This window comes from Meriones unguiculatus, chromosome X (genome assembly GCF_030254825.1).
Source record: "Meriones unguiculatus strain TT.TT164.6M chromosome X, Bangor_MerUng_6.1, whole genome shotgun sequence".
Lineage (NCBI taxonomy): Eukaryota > Metazoa > Chordata > Mammalia > Rodentia > Muridae > Meriones > Meriones unguiculatus.
The window spans coordinates 30,982,860-31,003,078 of NC_083369.1; the positions used below are offsets into that span (position 1 = coordinate 30,982,860).

Sequence of the window (20,219 nt, forward strand, 5' to 3'; positions counted from 1 at the left end):
CTCACACACACACACACAGACACGCTTGCATTTGCCCCGTTTGCGCCTGTGTACTTTCCTCCCACAGGTACAGCTAGTCCTCAGCACACGCTGAGAGTTCTCAGCTTCCTGAAGAACTCTCCAGGCGCCAGAGAGAGACAGCACCAGTCTGATCTGCAGAATCCAAAAACAAACAGGGAAGGTTTCAGATAAGCCAATGGCCAGGGGTAGACGAAAGAACACTTCCAACATAAATCAGGACATCATGACTTCATCAGCAAACCCCAAAATCAATGGATACTCCAATTCAGCAGAAGCACAGGAAAATGATTTTAAAGCCATGCTTACCCAATTATTTGAGGCTCATAAGGAGGAAATGAACAAATCTTTCACAGAGTTGGCCAGTCAATTGGAGGTAAAGAAAGAAGAAATAGACAATATCCTTAAAGAAACACAGGCAAACATAGTCAAACAAATAGATACACAAATAGAGGAAAAATTAGTGGCATATAAAAAGGAAATGAAAAAAGAAATAGAGGCCATCGTAGAGAGACAGGAATCCAAATTCAAACACATGAAAGAAATGGTGCAAGGCATGAAAACAGAATTAGAATCAATAAAGAAAACACAAAATGAGAAAACCCTTGAGCTGGAGAACTTGGAGAAAAGATCAGGAACCACAAAAGTAAGCATCACCAACAGAATACAAGAAATGGAAGAGAGAATCTCTGGAGCTGAAGACACACTTGCAGAAATGGATGCTTCTCTCAAAGAAAAATTAAATCAGAAAAGTTCCAATCACAACATATCCAAGAAATCAAGGACGCTATGAAAACACAAAATCTAAGAATAATAGGAATTGAGGAAAAAGAAGACTCCAGTCTCCAAGGTCCAGAAAATATTTTCAAGAAAATCATAGAAGAAAATTTTTCCAACTTAAAGAAAGAGATGTCCATAAATATACAAGAGGCCTACAGAACTCCAAATAGACTAGACCAGAAAAGAAACACATCACGTCACATCATAGTCAAAACACTAAATCTACAGAACAAAGAAAAGATATTAAAAGCAGCAAGGGAAAAAGGCCAAGTAACATATGAAGGTACAACTATCAGACTCACACCGGATTTCTCATCAGAAATTATAAAAGCCAGCAGGGCCTGGGCAAGTATCATGGAGACTCTAAGAGATCACAAATGTCAACCCAGACTACTATACCCTGCAAAGCTTTCAATCAACATAGATGGAGAAAACAAAAGATTCCATGACAAAACTAAATGTACGCAATACCTACACAGCAAACCAACCCTACAGAAGATACTAGAAGGAAAACTCCAATCCAAGGAAAACAAATTCACCCAAAAAAACAGGCATACAGATAATATCCCAATAAAAATGAAAAGAAAACAAGCAATGAAACAGGGTTAGATCACCGACTCCATTACAAAAGGAACCAACATGCATTGGTCACTATTATCTATCAATATCAATGGACTCAACTCACCAATAAAAAGACACAGGCTAACAGAATGGTTAAGAAAACAGGATCCAACATTCTGTTGCATCCAAGAAACACACCTATGCAACAAAGATAAACACTACCTCAGAGTAAAGGGATTGAAAAAAGTTTTTCAAACAAATGGGTCCAGAAAACAAGCTGGAGTAGCCATCCTAATATCTAATAAAATAGACTTTCACACAAGATTAATCAAAAAAGATAAGAAGGGCCACTCTATTCTCATTAAAGGAAAAATCCACCAAGAGGACATCACAATCTTGAATATCTATGCCCCAAATACAAGAGCACCGACATTCATAAATAAAACATTATTAAAGCTTAAATCATACATTGATCCTAATACCTTAATAGTGGGAGACTTCAACACCCTACTCTCATCAAGGGACAGATCAACTAGACAGACACCAAATAGGGAAATAAAAGCACTCACAGAATCCCTAAATCAAATGGACCTAATAGACGTCTACAGATCTTTTCACCCAAACTCAAAAGAGTACACCTTCTTTTCAGCACTGCATGGAACCTTTTCCAAAATAGACCATATAGTGGGTCACAACGCAAGCCTCAACAGATACAAAAGGATTGAAATAATCCCTTGTATACTATCTGACCACCATGGACTAAAGCTGGACATCAACAACAACAGAAACAACAAAAAGCTGACACGCACATGGAAACTGAACAACTTACTACTCAATGACAGCTGGGTTAAGGAAGAAATAAAGAAAGAAATTAAAGACTTCCTAGAATTCAATGAAAATGATGGCACAACATATCCAAATTTATGGGACACATTGAAAGCAGTGCTCAGAGGAAAATTTATAGCACTAAGTGCCTGCAAGAAGAAATTGTAACATCACATACAAACAACTTAATGGCCCAACTGAAAACCCTAGAAAAAAAAGAAGCAGATACACCCACGAGGAGCAGATGGCTGGAAATAATGAAACTCAGGGCTGAAATCAATCAACTAGAAACTAATAAAACTATCCAAAAATCAATGAAACAAAAAGCTGGTTCTTTGAGAAAATCAACAAGATAGACAAACCCTTAGCCAAATTAACTAAAAAGCAGAGAGAAACTATACAAATCAGCAAAATCAGAAATGAAAATGGGGACATAACTACAGACACTGAAGAATTCCAAACAATTATTAGGTCATACTACCAAAACTTATATGCCACAAAATTAGAAAATCTAAAAGAAATGAACAATTTCCTTTATAGATTCCATGTACCAAAATTAAGTCAAGATCAGGTAGAAAGATTGAATACTCTTCTATCCCCCAAGAAAAATGAAGCAGTCATCAAGACTCTACCTTCCAAAAAAAGCACTGGGCCAGATGGTTTCAGCTCAGAATTCTACCAGACCTTCAAAGAAGTCCTAACTCCAATCCTCTCCAAACTATTCCACAAAATAGAAGCAGAAGGAACATTACCAAACTCATTGTATGAAGCCACAGTCACCTTGATATCTAAACCACACAAAGATCCAACAAAAAATGAGAACTTCAGACCTATCTCTCTTATGAACATTGATGCAAAAATACTCAATAAAATACTTGCAAACTGAATCCAAGAACACATCAAAGGTATCATCCACCATGACCAAGTAGGCTTCATCCCAAGCATGGAAGGGTGGTTCAACATAGGGAAATCCATCAATGTAATCCACCACATAAACAAACTGAAGGAGAAAAACCACATGATAATCTCCTTAGATGCTGAAAATGCATTTAACAAAGTCCAACACCAATTCATGTTTAAAGTCTTGGTGAGATCAGGGATACAAGGAACATACCTAATGATAGTAAAGGCAATATACAGCAAGCCTATTGCCAACATCAAACTCAATGGAGAGAAACTTAAAGCAATCCCACTGAAATCAGGGACAAGACAAGGCTGCCCACTGTCTCCATATCTCTTCAACATAGTACTTGACGTCCTAGCCAGAGCAATAAGACAACTAAAGGAGATCAAGGTGATACAAATCAGAAAGGAAGAGGTCAAAGTGTCACTATTTGCAGATGATATGATAGTATACATGAGCGACCCCAAAAATTTAACCAGAGAACTTCTTCAGCTGATAAACACCTTCAGCAAAGTGGCAGGATACAAAATCAACTCAAAAAAATCTGAAGCCCTCTTGGACACCAAAGACAAAAAGGCTGAGAAAGAAATTAGGGAAACAACACCCTTCACAATAGCCACTAATAACATAAAGTACCTTGGTGTGACTCTAACCAAGCAAGTGAAAGACCTGTTTGAGAAAAACTTCAAGTCTCTGAAGAAAGAAATTGAAGAAGACATCCGAAGATGGAAAGATCTCCAGTGCTCATGGAATGGAAGGATTAACATTGTGAAAATGGCCATCCTGCCAAAAGCAATTTTCAGATTCAATGCAATTCCCATCAAAATACCAACTGAATTCTTACAGACCTTGAAAAAAAGATTCTCAGCTTCATATGGAGAAACAAAAAACCCAGAATCTCCAAAATGATCCTGTACAACAACAGATCATCTGGAGGTATCTCCATCCCTGATCTCAAGCTTGTACTACAAGGCAACAGTAATAAAAACAGCATGGTATTGGCATAGAAACAGAAAGGTGGATCAATGGAACCGAATAGAAGACCCAAAAATAAACCCACACACCTATGAATACTTGATTTTTGACAAAGAATCCAAAACCTTTCAATGGAAAAAAGTGTCTTCAACAAATGGTGCTGGTCCAACTGGATGTCTACATGGAGAAAAATGAAACTAGATCCATATTTATCACCCTGCACAAAACTAAAGTCAAAGTGGATCAAGGACCTCAACATAAAACCAGATTCTCTAAATCAGTTGGAAAAAAAGTGGGGAACAGCCTAGAACTCATTGGCACAGGAGACAACTTCCTGAACAGAATACCAACAGCACAGGCTCTAAGAGCAACAGTCAATAAATAGGACCTCATGAAACTGAAAAGCTTTTGTATAGCAAAAGACACTGTCATCAAAACAAAACGACAGATTGGGAAAGAATCTTCACCAACCCTTTATCTGACAGAGGGCTAATATCCAGTATATATAAAGAACTAAAGAAGCAGAAAAGCAACAAAACCAAGTAATCCCATTAAAAAATGGGGAACGGAGCTAAACAGAGAATTCTCGAAAGAGGAACATCAAATGGCAGAGAAACACTTAAAGAAATGCTCAACCTCATTAGCCATTAGGGAAATTCAAATCAAAACAAACCTGAGATTTCACCTTACACCCATCAGAATGGCCAAGATGAAAAACTCAAGTGACAACACATGCTGGAGAGGTTGTGGTGAAAGGGGAACCCTCCTCCATTGCTGATGGGAATGTAAACTGGTACAACCACTTTGGAAGTCAATCTGGCGCTTTCTCAGAAAATTAGGAGTAGTGCTACCTCAAGACCCAGCTATACCACTCCTAGGTATATACTCAAAATTTGCTCAAGTACACAACAAGGACATTTGTTCAACCATGTTTGTAGCAGCTTTATTTGTAATAGCCAGCACTTGGAAACAACCCAGATGTCCATCAATGGATGAATGGATACAGTAATTGTGTTATTTTTACACAATTGAATACTACTCAGCAATCAAAAAGGAGGAAATCATGAAATTTGCAGGCAAATGGTGGGATCTAGAATAGATCATACTGAGTGAAGTATCCCAGAAGGAGAAAGACAAACTTGATATATACTCGCTTATATAGACCTACAACTATGATAAACATAATGAAATCTACACACCTAAAGAAGATAATCAAGAAAGTGGACATGGGTGAAGATGATCAATCCTCATTTAGAAAGACAATTGGGATGTGCATTGAACATATGACAGGAGTCTACCACAAAAAGCATCTGAAAGACTCTACCTAGCAGTGTTTCAAAGCAGACACTAAGACTCATAACCAAATCCTTTGCAGACTGCAGGGAATCATATGAAAGAAGGGGAGTTAGTATGATATGTAAAGGATAGGAGCTATACAAGTACCAAATATATCCAGGCACAGGGCCTTTTCTGATACTGACACTCAACCAAGGACCATCTATGGATATAACATAGAAGTTCTGCTCGGATGTGGCCCATGGTAGCTCAGTAACCAAGTATTTTTCCAAAGTAAGGGGAACAAGGGCTATTTCTAAAAGGATCTCAAGGGCAGGCTCTTTGACCTCCCCCCCCCAGGGGAGGAGCAGTCCTCTTAGGCCACAGAGGAGGACTTTGCAGCCAACCCTGAAGATACCTGATAAAACAGGGTCAAATGAAAGGGGTTCTCCCCTATCAGTGGACTTGGAAAGGGGCAGGGAGGAGACCAGGGAGGGAGTGTGGGGTTGGGGAGGGAATGAGGGAGCGGGATACAGCTGGGACACAGAGTTAACAAAATGTAACTAAAAATCAAAATTAAAATAATAATAATAATAATAATTTTCATCTCAAGCTGGTGTGAATCAGCTTGATATTTTTGTTCTTGTTCATTTGTGCTCCTGCTTTTGTTGTATAATTGATAAATAAAATTTTATAAATATAAGGTGAAGACTGATGTAGATGCGCATTGCCATGATGGTTGTAAGTTAGTTCTTGATTATGATGATTTGGATGTTGCCATTGCAAACAGAAACTAAGATTAGCTAAACTGAGTAAAGGTGTCTTGTTTTAAAAAATAGTTATAACTATTAAAATTAAAAACAGAAGTACAAAATAATCTACCATTCCAATTTCTGGATATGTATTAAGTATTGTTTAGATATTGTTTGTGTGTTAAAATATTAAGAATGTAGTCATCCACTATGCTGACATATGAGAATAATTTATAGTTACCATAAGTAAATTACAATAGTAATTTATTGATTTTAATTGCTTTCCATTTTTGAAATGCATTCCTTCGGTAAATCAAAAATTTAAATAATAACATAGACATAATTTCTGTTATGGCAACAAAATGAAGTAAATAAATAGTGTAAGATAACTGGAGTTCTTTAAATATATTTTATAAAACCCTTGACAGGTTTCTCCACTTGGTAATAAATTCTGAAAGTGGAGGAGTACTACAAAAATTTATGTTTCCATATTTACCCACCTTCATTCTCTCCATACTTGTTTTAAAGCTACCATTTTTGTTTTCATTTGTTTCTAAATAAAAATATTTTAATCACTGTTATGTTCTCAAGGCTTCAATGTTATGGTTCATATTATAAAGAAAAATATGGGAACAAACCATTGTCCCTGGGGTAACATGGTATATCTGCCTAGAATACACAAATCTTGGGTGTGAGAAAGGAGAGTTAAGGGAAAGAGAGTTAGAAATTGAGGAAGGGATGTTGAAGCATAAGGGGTACAGAAAGAAGGGGGGGGAAGACAAAAAATGAATATATTATATTCAAATAATGAAAAGTAATAAACAGGACAATGACATATGGTAAGTAAATCAGGGACTACAGACTCTATCCTGAAGTTAAGAGATGATATTGAAGGGTTTTAGTTTGTAATAACAAGAGAAGATTTTAATTTATAATATTTATTGCAAAGAATATTCTTTGAAATCTGGTAAGAAGTAAACTTAGGCATATATCTTTAAGATTTAAAAGAAGCAGAGAATTAGCTCATAGAGTTTTCACATTTCTCTCATTTGCTCTGAAGATAAATGTAAGCACCTATGGTTGATGTATGAATCTTCTTTTGAGGAACACATTGGGCACATAACAATTTCAGGCAAGGAGTGGAGATGGATGGAGGAAGAAGAAATTGTTGGGAGAGATGAATGGAATTCGGGAACATCTTGGGAGCAATGTGGAAACCTGGTGAAATGGAAACTCCCTGGAATCTATGAGAGTAATCCCAGAGAAGAAAACTAGTAATGGGGATACATAGCCTGTACCAGCCATCTTCTGTAACCAGTCAAGTTTTCCAGTGGGGGAAGTGGGACAGCAACCCAGCCACAAAAATTTAACCTACAATTTGTTCTGCCTGTAAGATATGCTTGGGAAATGGTGTCACAGAACTTGTGGAGTGGCCAACCAATGACTGGTCCAGCTTGAGGCCCATGCCTTGAGAAGGCACCCAGCCCTGATGTTACCTGGATGGCCAGGAACAGGAGGCTGTATAGCCCAAAGACCTGGGATAGAAACAAGTATGACAGTCAAAAAAGAAGTCAATGAAATGAATCCTAATGATATTATACTACACTCATGGATAGGTGCCTTGCACCATTATCTTCAAATATGTTTCATTCAGCAATTAATGGGAACAGATATAGAGACCTATAACCAACACTAGCCAGAGCTCAGAGACCTCACAAAACAAGGGAGAAGAAGTATTTGTGCGATCTAGAAGGGTCGAAGGCAGCAGGAGAACACATCCCACAGAATAAACTAAGCAAGGCTCAAAGGGGTTCACAGAGTCCAAAGTCTGTGTGGGTTTTCACTCTGTTCTTTACATATATGTTATGACTGTGTATAGCCTGGTGTTCTTGTGGGACTCATAACACAGAGAAAGTTGAGATTGCCTGTGACTCTTTTGCTTCCTCTTCTGACCCTTCTTCTGCTTCTGGGTTGCCTTGTTCAGTCTTGATATGAGGATCTATACCTAGACTGATTAAATTTTGTTCTGCAGCATTCAGTTGATATTCCTGGGAGGCCCTGCTCTTTTCTCAGGGGAATAAAAAGAGGAACAGATCTGTGCGACATTAAAGGTGGGGGAGTTACTGGGAAGTATAGAGAGATAGAAAACTGGTTGGGATTAATACATGAGAGAATAATTAATTTAAAAAATGAAAAAATAAAAACAATAGCAACAAGAACAATTATATTGATCCCTACCAAATAGGTGCACACAATTGAGAAAGTTCCAAATAGCTGGCTATGGGGCCACACACCCGCAACCCCAATATTTGGGAAACTGAGGAATGGGCATTGCTCTAAGTTCAAGGCTAGCTAGGGATACAAACTAAGATACAACATTTTTGAAGTAAAATTTAATCATCCCAGTTAAACTGGGATCTTCTTCGGTGTTGGGGTAACCCACTCCCTAGAGACAACAACTGAATTCTCTATTTTATCTGTTTTAACTAATAACTTACTATCACCAATCCAGAAACTATTGTTTTATGGAGAAACATGGATAGCCATGACTATAACTGTGCAAGTAATTAAGAACTATGTTGTGAATGTGAAAGAGTTTTAGGGATAGCCTAATCAAATTTATTATGCTTGTGAATTATTTTTTAAGAAGAAAACCATTTGTAGACACAAGATATGAGTAGGAATGGTATTTTTATTTTTGGTGCTGAGGCTTAATCTCATAGTACTGTGCACATTAAACACAGGTTCTCACCAATGACCAATACCTCTCCTACTAGCACAGCGTTTGATGCCTATAATCCTGCATGTAGGAGATTCGGACAAGAAGATAATGATTTTGAGGTTATAATGCGCTATAATGAGATACACAACTTCAAAATATTAAAAAAATGCTCCTACATTTTCTTAAAAATATCATATATATTATCAGATATATTTTCTTCAAGAAAAAATAAACACAAAACAAATATGTAAACTTGAAAGAGTTTTATAATTACACACTAATATTTAAGTATAAAACATGTTTGAAGTTAGGTATGGTAGCACCTGACTGCAGTCCAAATGTGTGACAGGTTAGGGAAGGAAAACAGAAATTATAGGCAATGCTAAGGCCCCATCTCAAACAAAGCAGAAAAAAAGTGACAAAAACAGAATAAAAAAGTAAAAAGTATCAAAAATTTGTTTGATGATAATCAGAATTAGTAATTAAAGTTCAATTTAGTAGCTGTTGGAAGAATAAACAATAGAAGTATAATTATCTCTGTATGTGCTTTATCTAATTAGGTAAAATTGTTTTATTTTTTCACATGATTAACATATTTCATATAATTTAATGTATATTCAGAAGGATATATTTTCTTACTAAAAAATCCTTACCTTAAATGTCAAGACACGTTTTGTATAATTAGGCACTATTATGGATTTATCTGTCACTTTTCCCACAGTGCAGTTTATAACAATGTGGTCCAAGGCCAAGGGTGTTGTGCCAGTTCCATCCATTTCAATGATGTGTTCCATACCATCTACTTCATTTTGTAAAGTAAGTTTACCCTATGACAAACGAGACATTTTTAAGTTCTACAGCAGTCAGCATTCTCATCCTACTCAACTTGACTCTCACCAAGAAAAGGAACTTGTAATATAATGTTAGCCACTGAAATTTCTATTTCAAATAAAAATGATTTTATTGAACAAAGAACCTACTAATGAAATGCTCTCTATTTCTATCTTTTTGGAAATTATACATTTTACATAAGCATTCTCAAGCTTCCCGATTATATGTGTATTAACCACCTTGTTGGAGAATTGTTGCTGAGAGAATTTTCAGGTGTAGTAATTGACATAATTGCCACACTAACTCCAGGAGTCGTCTGTATAGCATAAAAATGTGCTATGTAAGCATAAAATTATGCAAACAGACAGGAGATACGATTCCCACGGGAATAAAAGCTCTCTGGAAGTCCCTGGCAAAAACCCTAACATGGCCACTTAAGCCAAAAAGACATATTCTGAAAGTTCCACACTTGCTCGATTGCAAGATTGGATTGATGAGCCTTTTTGCTGTTCCTCTATAATTCTTGGAACAGCACAATTAACTATTCAAGGAAACATTTCTAATAGATTACTAAAAGCTTTAGCAAATAAGAGTAGAAGGAAAATAAAATTTTAGGAGAGGTAATAAATCAGATTCAGCATCAGGAATTGCTTATGGAAAAACAAAACATTGTAGGTAGTAAAGGGACAAGAGTTTCAGGGCTTTCTAAAGAAAATATTTAATCAGGATCTGTTAGGATAAATGCTCTGAATATTTCCACTTCAGTAAAACTACTACAAAACCATTACCTAGCACAGATGTTTATGATGAGGCAAAAAGAAGATAGGCAAACATAGAAGGTCAGAGTTTTGTATTATACTATAAGTTTTACAGACAGGCTAGCTCAAGCGTCTTATCTCTAAGGAAAGATTGTAAATCCTTAGAAAACCAAACAGGAGGAATTCTCCTCAGTGCTTATCTCCAGGGGGGTTGTAATCTTTAGCCAACTTAACTCAGAGAATTATTAACAGCCCCTAATTAACTAACAATAAACTACGCAAACAGGCCACAAGTTTAACAATCCCCTGGCCCTCTACTCGCTAAATTAGCAGCAATAACACTATGTAAATAAGGCACTAGTTCTATGTTTGCTCTACTTAAGAGGCTGTTAGGCCAAGATTTTTTGTAGACACTGCTTCTACCAGGTTACTCTTTCAGTTAAAATGTAAACTTTGTATTGTTGGTAAAAAGTCTGAATGCTCCGGGAAATATGTCAACTTCAGGTGCTTCTTTATGTAATCACTATATAAGTGTTGGCTTGACTTCAGTAAAGTGCAGGAGATCCAAACCAACTACCTGGTGTGGTCTCTGTCATTTCACCTACCTGTGCCTAATCTGATATCTGAACCCCTGATTCTCCCATGGGTGAGGGACGCCCGGCTGGGTTGGTCCGCTGCACATAATGACTAAAAGCAATGATTTTATATATTTGAGCATGCTTTCTGAAAATAACTTGGATATAAATATTCAAAGACAACAGCATTGTAGGTGACATGATATATATTGGTCCTTCAAAATTAAACATGTTAAGCAAAACTTTCAAGTTTATAGAAGATAAAAAATGTTACTTAACATTTTATAATTAAATACATTGATTATTATCTACATCTTTTTCATTTACATATTAATAATATAAGGAAGAATCCATGATTTATACCTTAATTTCACATTCTATCATGGGTTTAAATGTCAAAGGATATTGCATAGTTTCACCAGGGGCAACATGTAAAATTTGAGGTCCATAAAACCACTCTCCTTGTACTTTAACTTGAAATTTTGAAGGTTTCTTTGTTTCATTTTTCTAAAACATGGAAACAGTTACAGATATGTTAGAAGGATGATGTTGGTAAAATTGAATTACAGACTAATTCTTATTTTTAAGGCATTAAAACTATAATTAGGCTGGGCATGGTTACACAAGCCTATAACTCAAGTACCTGGAACCCTTATGTATGTGCATCCCGGAGTTCAAAAGCAGGCTAGGATCTATTGTTGAGTTCAAGGCCAGCCTGAGCTGCATAGTGAGACCTGGTTGCAAATGTGCAAGGGCTGGAATAGAGTAGTATTCCAGAAGTAGAGCAGTATATTAGTAGTAGAGCAGTTGCCTAGCATGCACAAGAATTACAAAGGTTTCAGTAGAAAAAGGGGGAAGAAAGAGATGAGATGGGATAGGGAGAGGTGTAGAATTAACAAAATTAAATATAAAGAAAATAATCACATGGAAAAATACAATAAAATCATCCATGTTTGTGCAGGCCAATTTAATTATTTTTAAATAATAATCATAACAGGGCTTAGAATTAATATTTGATAAAATACTGTAATTATTTTGAATTATTCTGTGTGTTATGAAAAATTTTAGAATGTGACACTTAAAAAAGTCTTATGAAGAACAATTCTTAAAAATGTGAACAAAAGCCAGGTGCAGTTTTGTACGCCTGAAATCCCAGCACTTGGGGAAGTAGAGACAAGGCTACACAGAGAAACCATGTCTCTAGATATTAATATCTCGAGAAATTAAATGTTTGGTTTAATGAAGATCAAGTTATGATAATTTATGACAAATGGTCAATTAAACAAAGTGATGTGATCCTGGTTGATAAAATTTATTACTGTTCAAAAATAATAAAAGGTGTTGAACAGAGGTTCTATCTATCATTATAACAAATTTTGGTTCATCAGTCTGACTGGGGTATATCTTTAGTAATTAGATAAACAAAAGTTAACTTATTCTAGGTACAGAAATTCTCCTAAAATCAATTACCTACTTATATGCTGTATTTTCACTTTGTCCAATAGAGGACAATGGCTTTTTTTAGTGCTAGGTCCTATGTCTTTCTGGCTGGGAAAAATCTTTACACAGGAAGAAGAGCTGGTGTGATGATTGCCCTTGTTAGGGATTATCTTAGATTGTTGTCACTTGGGGGACATTATCTACCTAGTAAGATAAACTTTGCTTCCTTCACAGAATCTCCCTTCAAAATGTCTAGCCAGCTGCACCCTCCCTTCTCTAGATATCCACAATCCAATCATTTTTTTTCATCTTTTATATCAACTGTGGGTATGTTGTTCCTCTAGTGAGCTTGTATATGGTTTCCATGTTTCTAAATGGCAATACATTTCTATTTTTCTCCCTGCTAATCTGTTTAATAATACACACACACACACACACACACACACATTTAAAGGTAAATTAAAAGTATAAATATTTAGACATAACAATCATAGTGTACTAAAAAGAAAATCTCCTGATCAATGCAATGGCCCCTAAAACTTTGGATATTTTTACATTATCTTTGTCAGTTGTAACTTTCTAAAGAACACATGAAACTGGAAGGAGAAATTATTCACTTCCACAAGTCCTGGCCTCTGATACCAGAAGAAATGCTTCTTCACTTTAGGTCAAGTAACAGGAGTCCACAGTTAAATATACAAATGTTTATTTCCTGACTATTAGTATATCATTATTATAAATTTGAAATACTGCACAAGAAAGGTAGAAACAGCCTAATAATGGTTCCAGTTTGTGTCAAAACTAAAACAAAATTCATTTTCTCAAATATTTACGTAATATATTTTTTTTTCTTTATGTTGGTCAGTATTCATACAGAACCATATATTATGGCCAGGTTCTCCACTAGTACATGAAAATAAAGTCACAACAAAGAAGTTTACACTTACTATTGGGATATACTGTGTAAGTGGTTCAAATGCTGGTGTTTTAAAAAAAAATTCAACCTCTGGTTCTTCTTCATTTACTATACCTTCAAGTACATACACACGTACATCATATTTTGATACCAACAAAAGTTTACAAGGGTATCTTCCAGGTCCAAGAGGAGCAAATTGTAGAGGAATTGAAGCAGTTCCTTCTAAAGGTAGGAAAATAATTTAAAAGCAGTAGTCATTTTAAATGTAAGACCTAAAATTGTCTTTGGTAAAACATATTTAATATTATTCTATGAAATTGTACCTACAAAGAATATACTAGGTATCTTTAAGATTTAATATTCTATGTACATCTTATCACACGGATACATTTTTTTTTCCTGTTTTGGAAACATTTATTTATTTATTTATTTATTTGTTTTTGTTTTTTTTTTTTTTCAATGCAGTTTATTCAGGAACATTGAACAATCCTCGGACCCCGGGGAAAGCCAGCCCACAGCTTAAAAAGCCTCTGGGTAGCCAACCCAGGCGTGCCACGGGGGCAATGCAGATAGGTCCACATACATGGAAGCAAGCCAGATCCTCAGCCTTAGCCAAATGTGGAATTGTTCATGACAGAGAGCACTCACCATCGGGAAGGTGGAAGGCGGAAACCAGCTCCATCTTTAAGGCATAGCATTCCGCAGCTCTCTACAGTTCCCCCTTTTTGTTTTAGACGCATCAGGCAAGAGTAGAGGTCTGATCTCTGATATTAGAAATAAATTGGGACTTTGTACAGATGTTCATTTAGGTGTCATCCACCCAAAGAGCATCAGACCCGTCCGATACCTTTTTCTCAGAGGAGGGACCTGGGGCATCAACCCACATGCAATCAGACATGCTCTTCTCTGGGTCCAAAGCGGCTGACCCTGAGTGCAGTGCTTAGCCTCGCATCCTGAGCGTATCATTTTAGCTTTTTATGGTATCCAACCATGCTTGGGGAGAATGTCCTGCTTCAATGGCTGTAAAGGCCTGAATGATGTCTTTCATATTTTTGTGGAAGAGATATTCCATCCTAAAAAGTCAATAGGATCTCCATGTTTTGAAAGATATCCCTAATTGCTTTTACTTTACATTTTGGATAACAAGTCAGGAGAAGAGAAATGGGTATTTCAAGAGTTTTTCAGTGCTTAAAATTAAATTAACATAAAATATTTGATTAGTCAGAGATAACCAAATAGCTTCATCTAACTCACAGTGAGAGACTTAATGAAGAATTTACAAGGATGATACAATATTACCTTGACGTTCTCTTGCACGAATAACCCATATACTTTTCAATTTGAGAACCTGATATAAATACCCAGGGACTAACGTTTGACATTTAAAGAAAGCCAAGGGTATTCTTATGTCTATATTAGAATCCAAATATCAATCACAAGACTCTAAAAAATAAAATTAGACTCCTTTCCGTCCAAATTAAAATAAAAATCATTGTGTCAGAATTTATGAAAATATTGGTTTTATATTTTAATTTATTATTATTATTAATTACAATTTATTCACTTTGTATCCTGACTGCAGCATAGCCCACTCCCTCATCTCTTCGCAGTGGCACCTTCCCTCCCTTTTTCTCCCCTATATCCTTCCACTAGTCCACTGATAGGAGAGGTCCTCCTCCCCTACCATTTGACCCTAGCCTATCAGGTTTCATCAGGACTATGTGAATCCTCTTTTCTCTGTGGCCTAGTTAGGCCACCTCACTAGGGGGAGGTGATCAGAGAGCAATCAAAAAGACCTCTATGGCATGCATTGTCACTTGAGTTTTTGATACTAGCCATTCTGATGGGTGTAAGGTGAAATTTCAGGGTCGTTTTGATTTGCATTTCCCTGATGACTGGGGATTTTGCCTGCTCTTTGATCACCTCACCCTGGCAAGGTGGCCTTACTAGGCCACAGAGAAAGAGGATCCAGACAGTCCAGATGAGACCTGATAGTCTAAGATCAGATAGTAGGGGAGAAGAACCTCCTCTATTAGTGGGCTGGGGGGATGGGGAGGAAGAGGGAGGGAGAGTGGGACCTGGAAGAGATGAGGGAGGGGGCTAGAATCAGGATACAAAGTGAATAAATTGTAATAAATAATAATAAAAAAGAATTTTAAATTATATTTTCATTCTGGTTGACTCTAAGTATTGTAGAGTAAATAAGAAGTGACTGCTATAAGGGAGAAAGAATAACTGCGTGAGCTGAGGTATACACATTCCTGAACATGATAGCCATTCAGATTAGTGTTGAAGGACAGAGGAAACCAGGTTAGGACTAAAATATCCTGTGTTATTATTACTTTCTCTTAAACAAACCTGAGTCGAAAAAATGTTAAATTAAACTGCATTTACTAAGTGGTCTATTTGTTAACACAAATTGGCAGTGTGTATTCTATATAAAATGTGTTAGGCTTGTTTTCAAATTTTAAATTTTAGAAAAAGATATGTGGGATGGTATTACTAATTTTGAACTGACCAAAGTTGCAGAATGGACCAATGATGACTTATTTTAGAGTCTGAGTGTATTTGGAGGATTATATGCCATAATTAGTCTTCTCATATCCAAAGTTACTTTACTATTGCACATGATTTTAAGATATATGCATGTATGTATGTGTATACATGCATATAAATTCAGTTTTTGTAACCCACAATTAAATCTTTCCTTAGTTTCATTAATAGATACCTGTTTTTAAGCTGTCTAAACTTCATTGTTAGGTTCATGTGTTTTGAATCATTCATATCCTTGAATATTAGCTTACTAGGATAAAAATTTCAAGACTATTCATTTGTTTCTTTCAATTTTCTCTTTAACTTCTAAATATTTTACCATGAGTACAAAACCAGAAGACCAATAAGTGAAAGTATACTTAAATAACTTTTGCCATAAATATAATCCACCATAAATAAAACTAAAGATAGCACTAGTTAAAAATTTACAGTCTTAGTATTGCCCAGCAAGTTGACAGGACCTAAAATAAATAAAATGAAAATAAATTTCAGCAAAATATATAGTTTTACTATCTTATTAATATTTTATAGTATGTATGTATCAATATTCATATTAACCTAAATTATGCCTTCCTGAGCACAATTATAATAAAAGCATGCATCAGCATACCAGTACTACATTATATAAATGATAAAGAACATGGTTATATCAAAGATACATTACTCATGAATAAATAACTTTCTCTTCTAGTATGATCCTGCCTTTAAATATTTCTGATACTGCTAGATATTACGATCAAAAATTCTTGATTACCTGTTATTATTTTGGTTTTAATTTCAAGAGATTGACTATGAACAGCTGGAAATTCTGGAATCTGAGGGATGTAAATTTTCCTGGGTATGTTAAAATGTGCAGGAAGGCTCAGTTCTGAGGTATATAAAATGGATTTAGGCTTCTTCAAATTTGACATATGAAAGAGCAAAAGGCACTGTAAGTGAACATTGAAAATTTATTGTAATTTTTCATAACTTTTATTTCCAAAACACATTACATGTTCAGACAAAACATGTGGGGGAAAGCATAAACAAAATATTAAAAACCATAAACAATTCTAAAGAGGAATTGTTATCATACAACTGAATGAAAAGAATCACTAACCCATACAAATTATCAATGATGTCATCTTTAACAATGGCTCACACACCCCTATTTTAGTGATTATAGTGACTGATAACTTTTCTTGCAAGAAAAATATTCCATTAATGAGCAATGTTGAAATCCTGCTTTATTTCTTCAGTAGAAGCCTACATGCCTTCATATCTATACACCAGACACTAACATAATTTGCAGGATTTACCAAGCTACTATCTTCACAAATGACATTTTTGACTATATAAAACCAAGTAGGTTTCAGGCCTTTTTGGGTGTCCAGATCAAATTGAAAAGCAGATTCACTCAGCATTTAACCTAGAAATAATGCCTGAACTAATGCAGGGATGAGTTTTATGCCACCATGAAAAAGTCAGCTGGGGAAATTCAAAGGTCAGAGGGACCTACATATGTCTAGCGTTCTAGGAAAGAAAGAAAGAAAGAAAGAAAGAAAGAAAGAAAGAAAGAAAGAAAGAAAGAAAGAAAGAAAGAAAGAAAGAAGGAAGGAAGGAAGGAAGGAAGGAAGGAAGGAAGGAAGGAAGGAAGGAAGGAAGGGAAAGAAAGAAGGAAGGAAGGAAGGAAGGAAGGAAGGAAGGAAGGAAGGAAGGAAGGAAGGGAAAGAAAGAAAGAAAGAAAGAAAGAAAGAAAGAAAGAAAGAAAGAAAGAAAGAAAGAAAGAAAGAAAGAAAGAAGGAAGGAAGGAAGGAAGGAAGGAAGGAAAGAAAGAAAGAAAGAAAGACAAAGCAAGAAAGAATGTTCTGAGAAGTTCTGTGAGTAAATAGACTCTAATGGAGGAGCAGAGAATATGGGACAAGTTGGTACTGATCAGGAAGTTCATTCCTAGAGTATCCTGAGAACATTGGCTTTTATCTCGCAAAAAATAGAATGTGCACAGAAGAGCATATTAGCATGTTTACCTTTTAAAGAATCATTTTGCCCGCTAACAGAAGAAATTATATATTATTTCAAGTCATAATAATAGTCTATGCTAATATATTACTTCTAATAACAATAACCATAACAGGAATCAAAACTATGCATGAACAGAACATGCATTATTTAATAGTTATCTTAAAATTTATCTCAATTTTAATAAATTACCGTTATCATGATATTAAAAATATAAAAACAGCAACTTGTAAAGGTTTAAGTAATCATCCTATAATCACACAGCTGGACATAGAGTGTCTTATACTTAGCTTGTTCATTTGATCCCAGGCAGCACCTTGGGGAACGTGTAGAATTTATACCCAATCAGTCAATTCTTAAGATTTAAATTTAGTTGTTCTAGAGAGGTCTGTTTGATGCAGTTACTTTTAAGTTTCTAAGAACATTCTAATATTCAGCCAGAATTGACAATTAGTGTGAATTCAAGACTACACTACAATAATTAAAATAATACATAAGAATACTTTATTTCAGATGCCCTTATATTTAATACAATAGCAACTCCACTGAACTACTAGAAAAAGAAAGAGTATTCATCACTCTTAATGAACACAATATTATAATTATACAATAACCGAGCTGCAAAGTTTTAAGTCTAATGAGGGCCATTGAGACAGCTTATCAAGTAGAAGAACGGGCCACCATGGACTGAAGACCTGAGTAGATCCTTGGAACCCACATGATAAAAGGAGAGAACAAATTTCTGCAAACTGTCCTATGCTATCCCTCTGATATCTGCTAACCTGGCACCAAGTGCAGGCTCAAATGTGTGTAAGCACACACGTTCACACAAATGCACAAACATACACACACACACAAAATGAATGAATGAGTACATAAATAAATAAATAAATAAATAAATAAATATTTTTTTCCAAAAGTAGTTGAATGTCATCATTTCTCTATCCTTACCTCAATCTTGGTTAGTCCGAGGAGGGCAATGGCCACACGAATAGTACTGCTCTCCAAAGTGCCAGTGATAGCCCTTCGTTCATACTCAAGAGTTGACATCTGTTGCTGTGCTGCAAAAACCAAAGCCTTTTCCTTAGCTTCATTAGTCACTGATACTTTAAGGTCAAAATCAAGGATTTGATGTGGTTTGCAGCTCAAATATAGAACTGGATCTTCCTTATTATGCTCTGGGGAAAGTAAAAGTATTTATAAATGTAATGGACATTTATACCTCTGCATTGTTATCTAGCATGAACTGTGAGGTTAGAAACATAAAAAAGTACAGTTAGTGGTGATGTTCATTAATCAGAGGAAAAATAAATGGACAATACATTTCTACTAATTCTAAATAATTGACTCAAGAATAAGACTTCAAGAATAAAAGATACTGTATTAGTATTTTCTAAGAGAAGCTTTACTCCAACAGTACTTTATTAAAACTATCAATATGCTAAAAAATTTAGTATACTGTGATCCTGGTAAGGTTCACATGACATTTCTGATGAAGATAAAATAGGACAGATTCTCACATACCTAATCCACTAAAGCCTGTTAGCTAACGAGGTCACTGTCTTGAATTGTTAACCACAAATGGAATGTGCATTATCCCCTAAACCTATCAGAATAGAACAAAGAGAACAAAACTCACCAGATATAGGATAATGCCAAGATGTCTCCAAAGGCAAATTTGATCTCCATGTAAAAAAGTCAACCAACCAACCAAACAAACAAACAATCTAACAACAACAACAAAAACAGATCTTTGTCTTACATAGGAAAATCTTCTTAACCATGGGGAAGAGATTTCTTTGAAAATGTTGTTATTATAAACTAACAAAAATCATAATTTCTTCACCAACTTGATAAAACAAAATACTCATGCAATTTTTTGATATAAAGATCATATATTCTCAAGCACACATAAGATACATCAACATAAACTATAGTTCCAGCCATAAAACAATTCTTACTGACACCTAAAAGGTATGTTTTAAAATTACAATGAAAATAAATTATGGACCAATTACAAAAATGCAAAATTCGTGTCACTGTTGGTAAGTTCCTTGAATTTTCAAAATCACCGTATATCCATTTCATTCAACTCTTTTTTTTTTTCCAATCAAAATTTATGTCTGAGGTTTCATATTCAGTCTCAGTTTTTATTTTTCCAATCTCTGAAATGAGTTAGCACACATATTAAGGATAACATAGAGAAATGGAAACAGGATAAAAATGATACCCTTTAAGAACGAGCAAAAATTAAAACTTTGATTCATTAACAAACAAATTATTTCAGTGGTAGTAATCAAGAGTAAGACATAAGAATAGAAGACTAGATTCTAAAA

General features: G+C 35.3%; 1 protein-coding gene across 1 annotated transcript in view; it reads right to left on the bottom strand.

Moving 5' to 3' along the window:
* LOC110542726 (cilia and flagella-associated protein 47-like) overlaps window positions 1–20,219 on the bottom strand; it is a 554,711-nt gene that overhangs the window by 208,118 nt on the left and 326,374 nt on the right. Inside the window, exons 45-49 of the mRNA XM_060375216.1 lie at window positions 18,835–19,061; window positions 16,598–16,814; window positions 13,364–13,560; window positions 11,340–11,483; window positions 9,466–9,639 (exon numbers count right to left, since the gene is read on the bottom strand). Coding sequence (XP_060231199.1) covers window positions 9,466–9,639; window positions 11,340–11,483; window positions 13,364–13,560; window positions 16,598–16,814; window positions 18,835–19,061 — 959 coding nt within the window. The remainder of the gene's footprint in view (window positions 1–9,465; window positions 9,640–11,339; window positions 11,484–13,363; window positions 13,561–16,597; window positions 16,815–18,834; window positions 19,062–20,219) is intronic.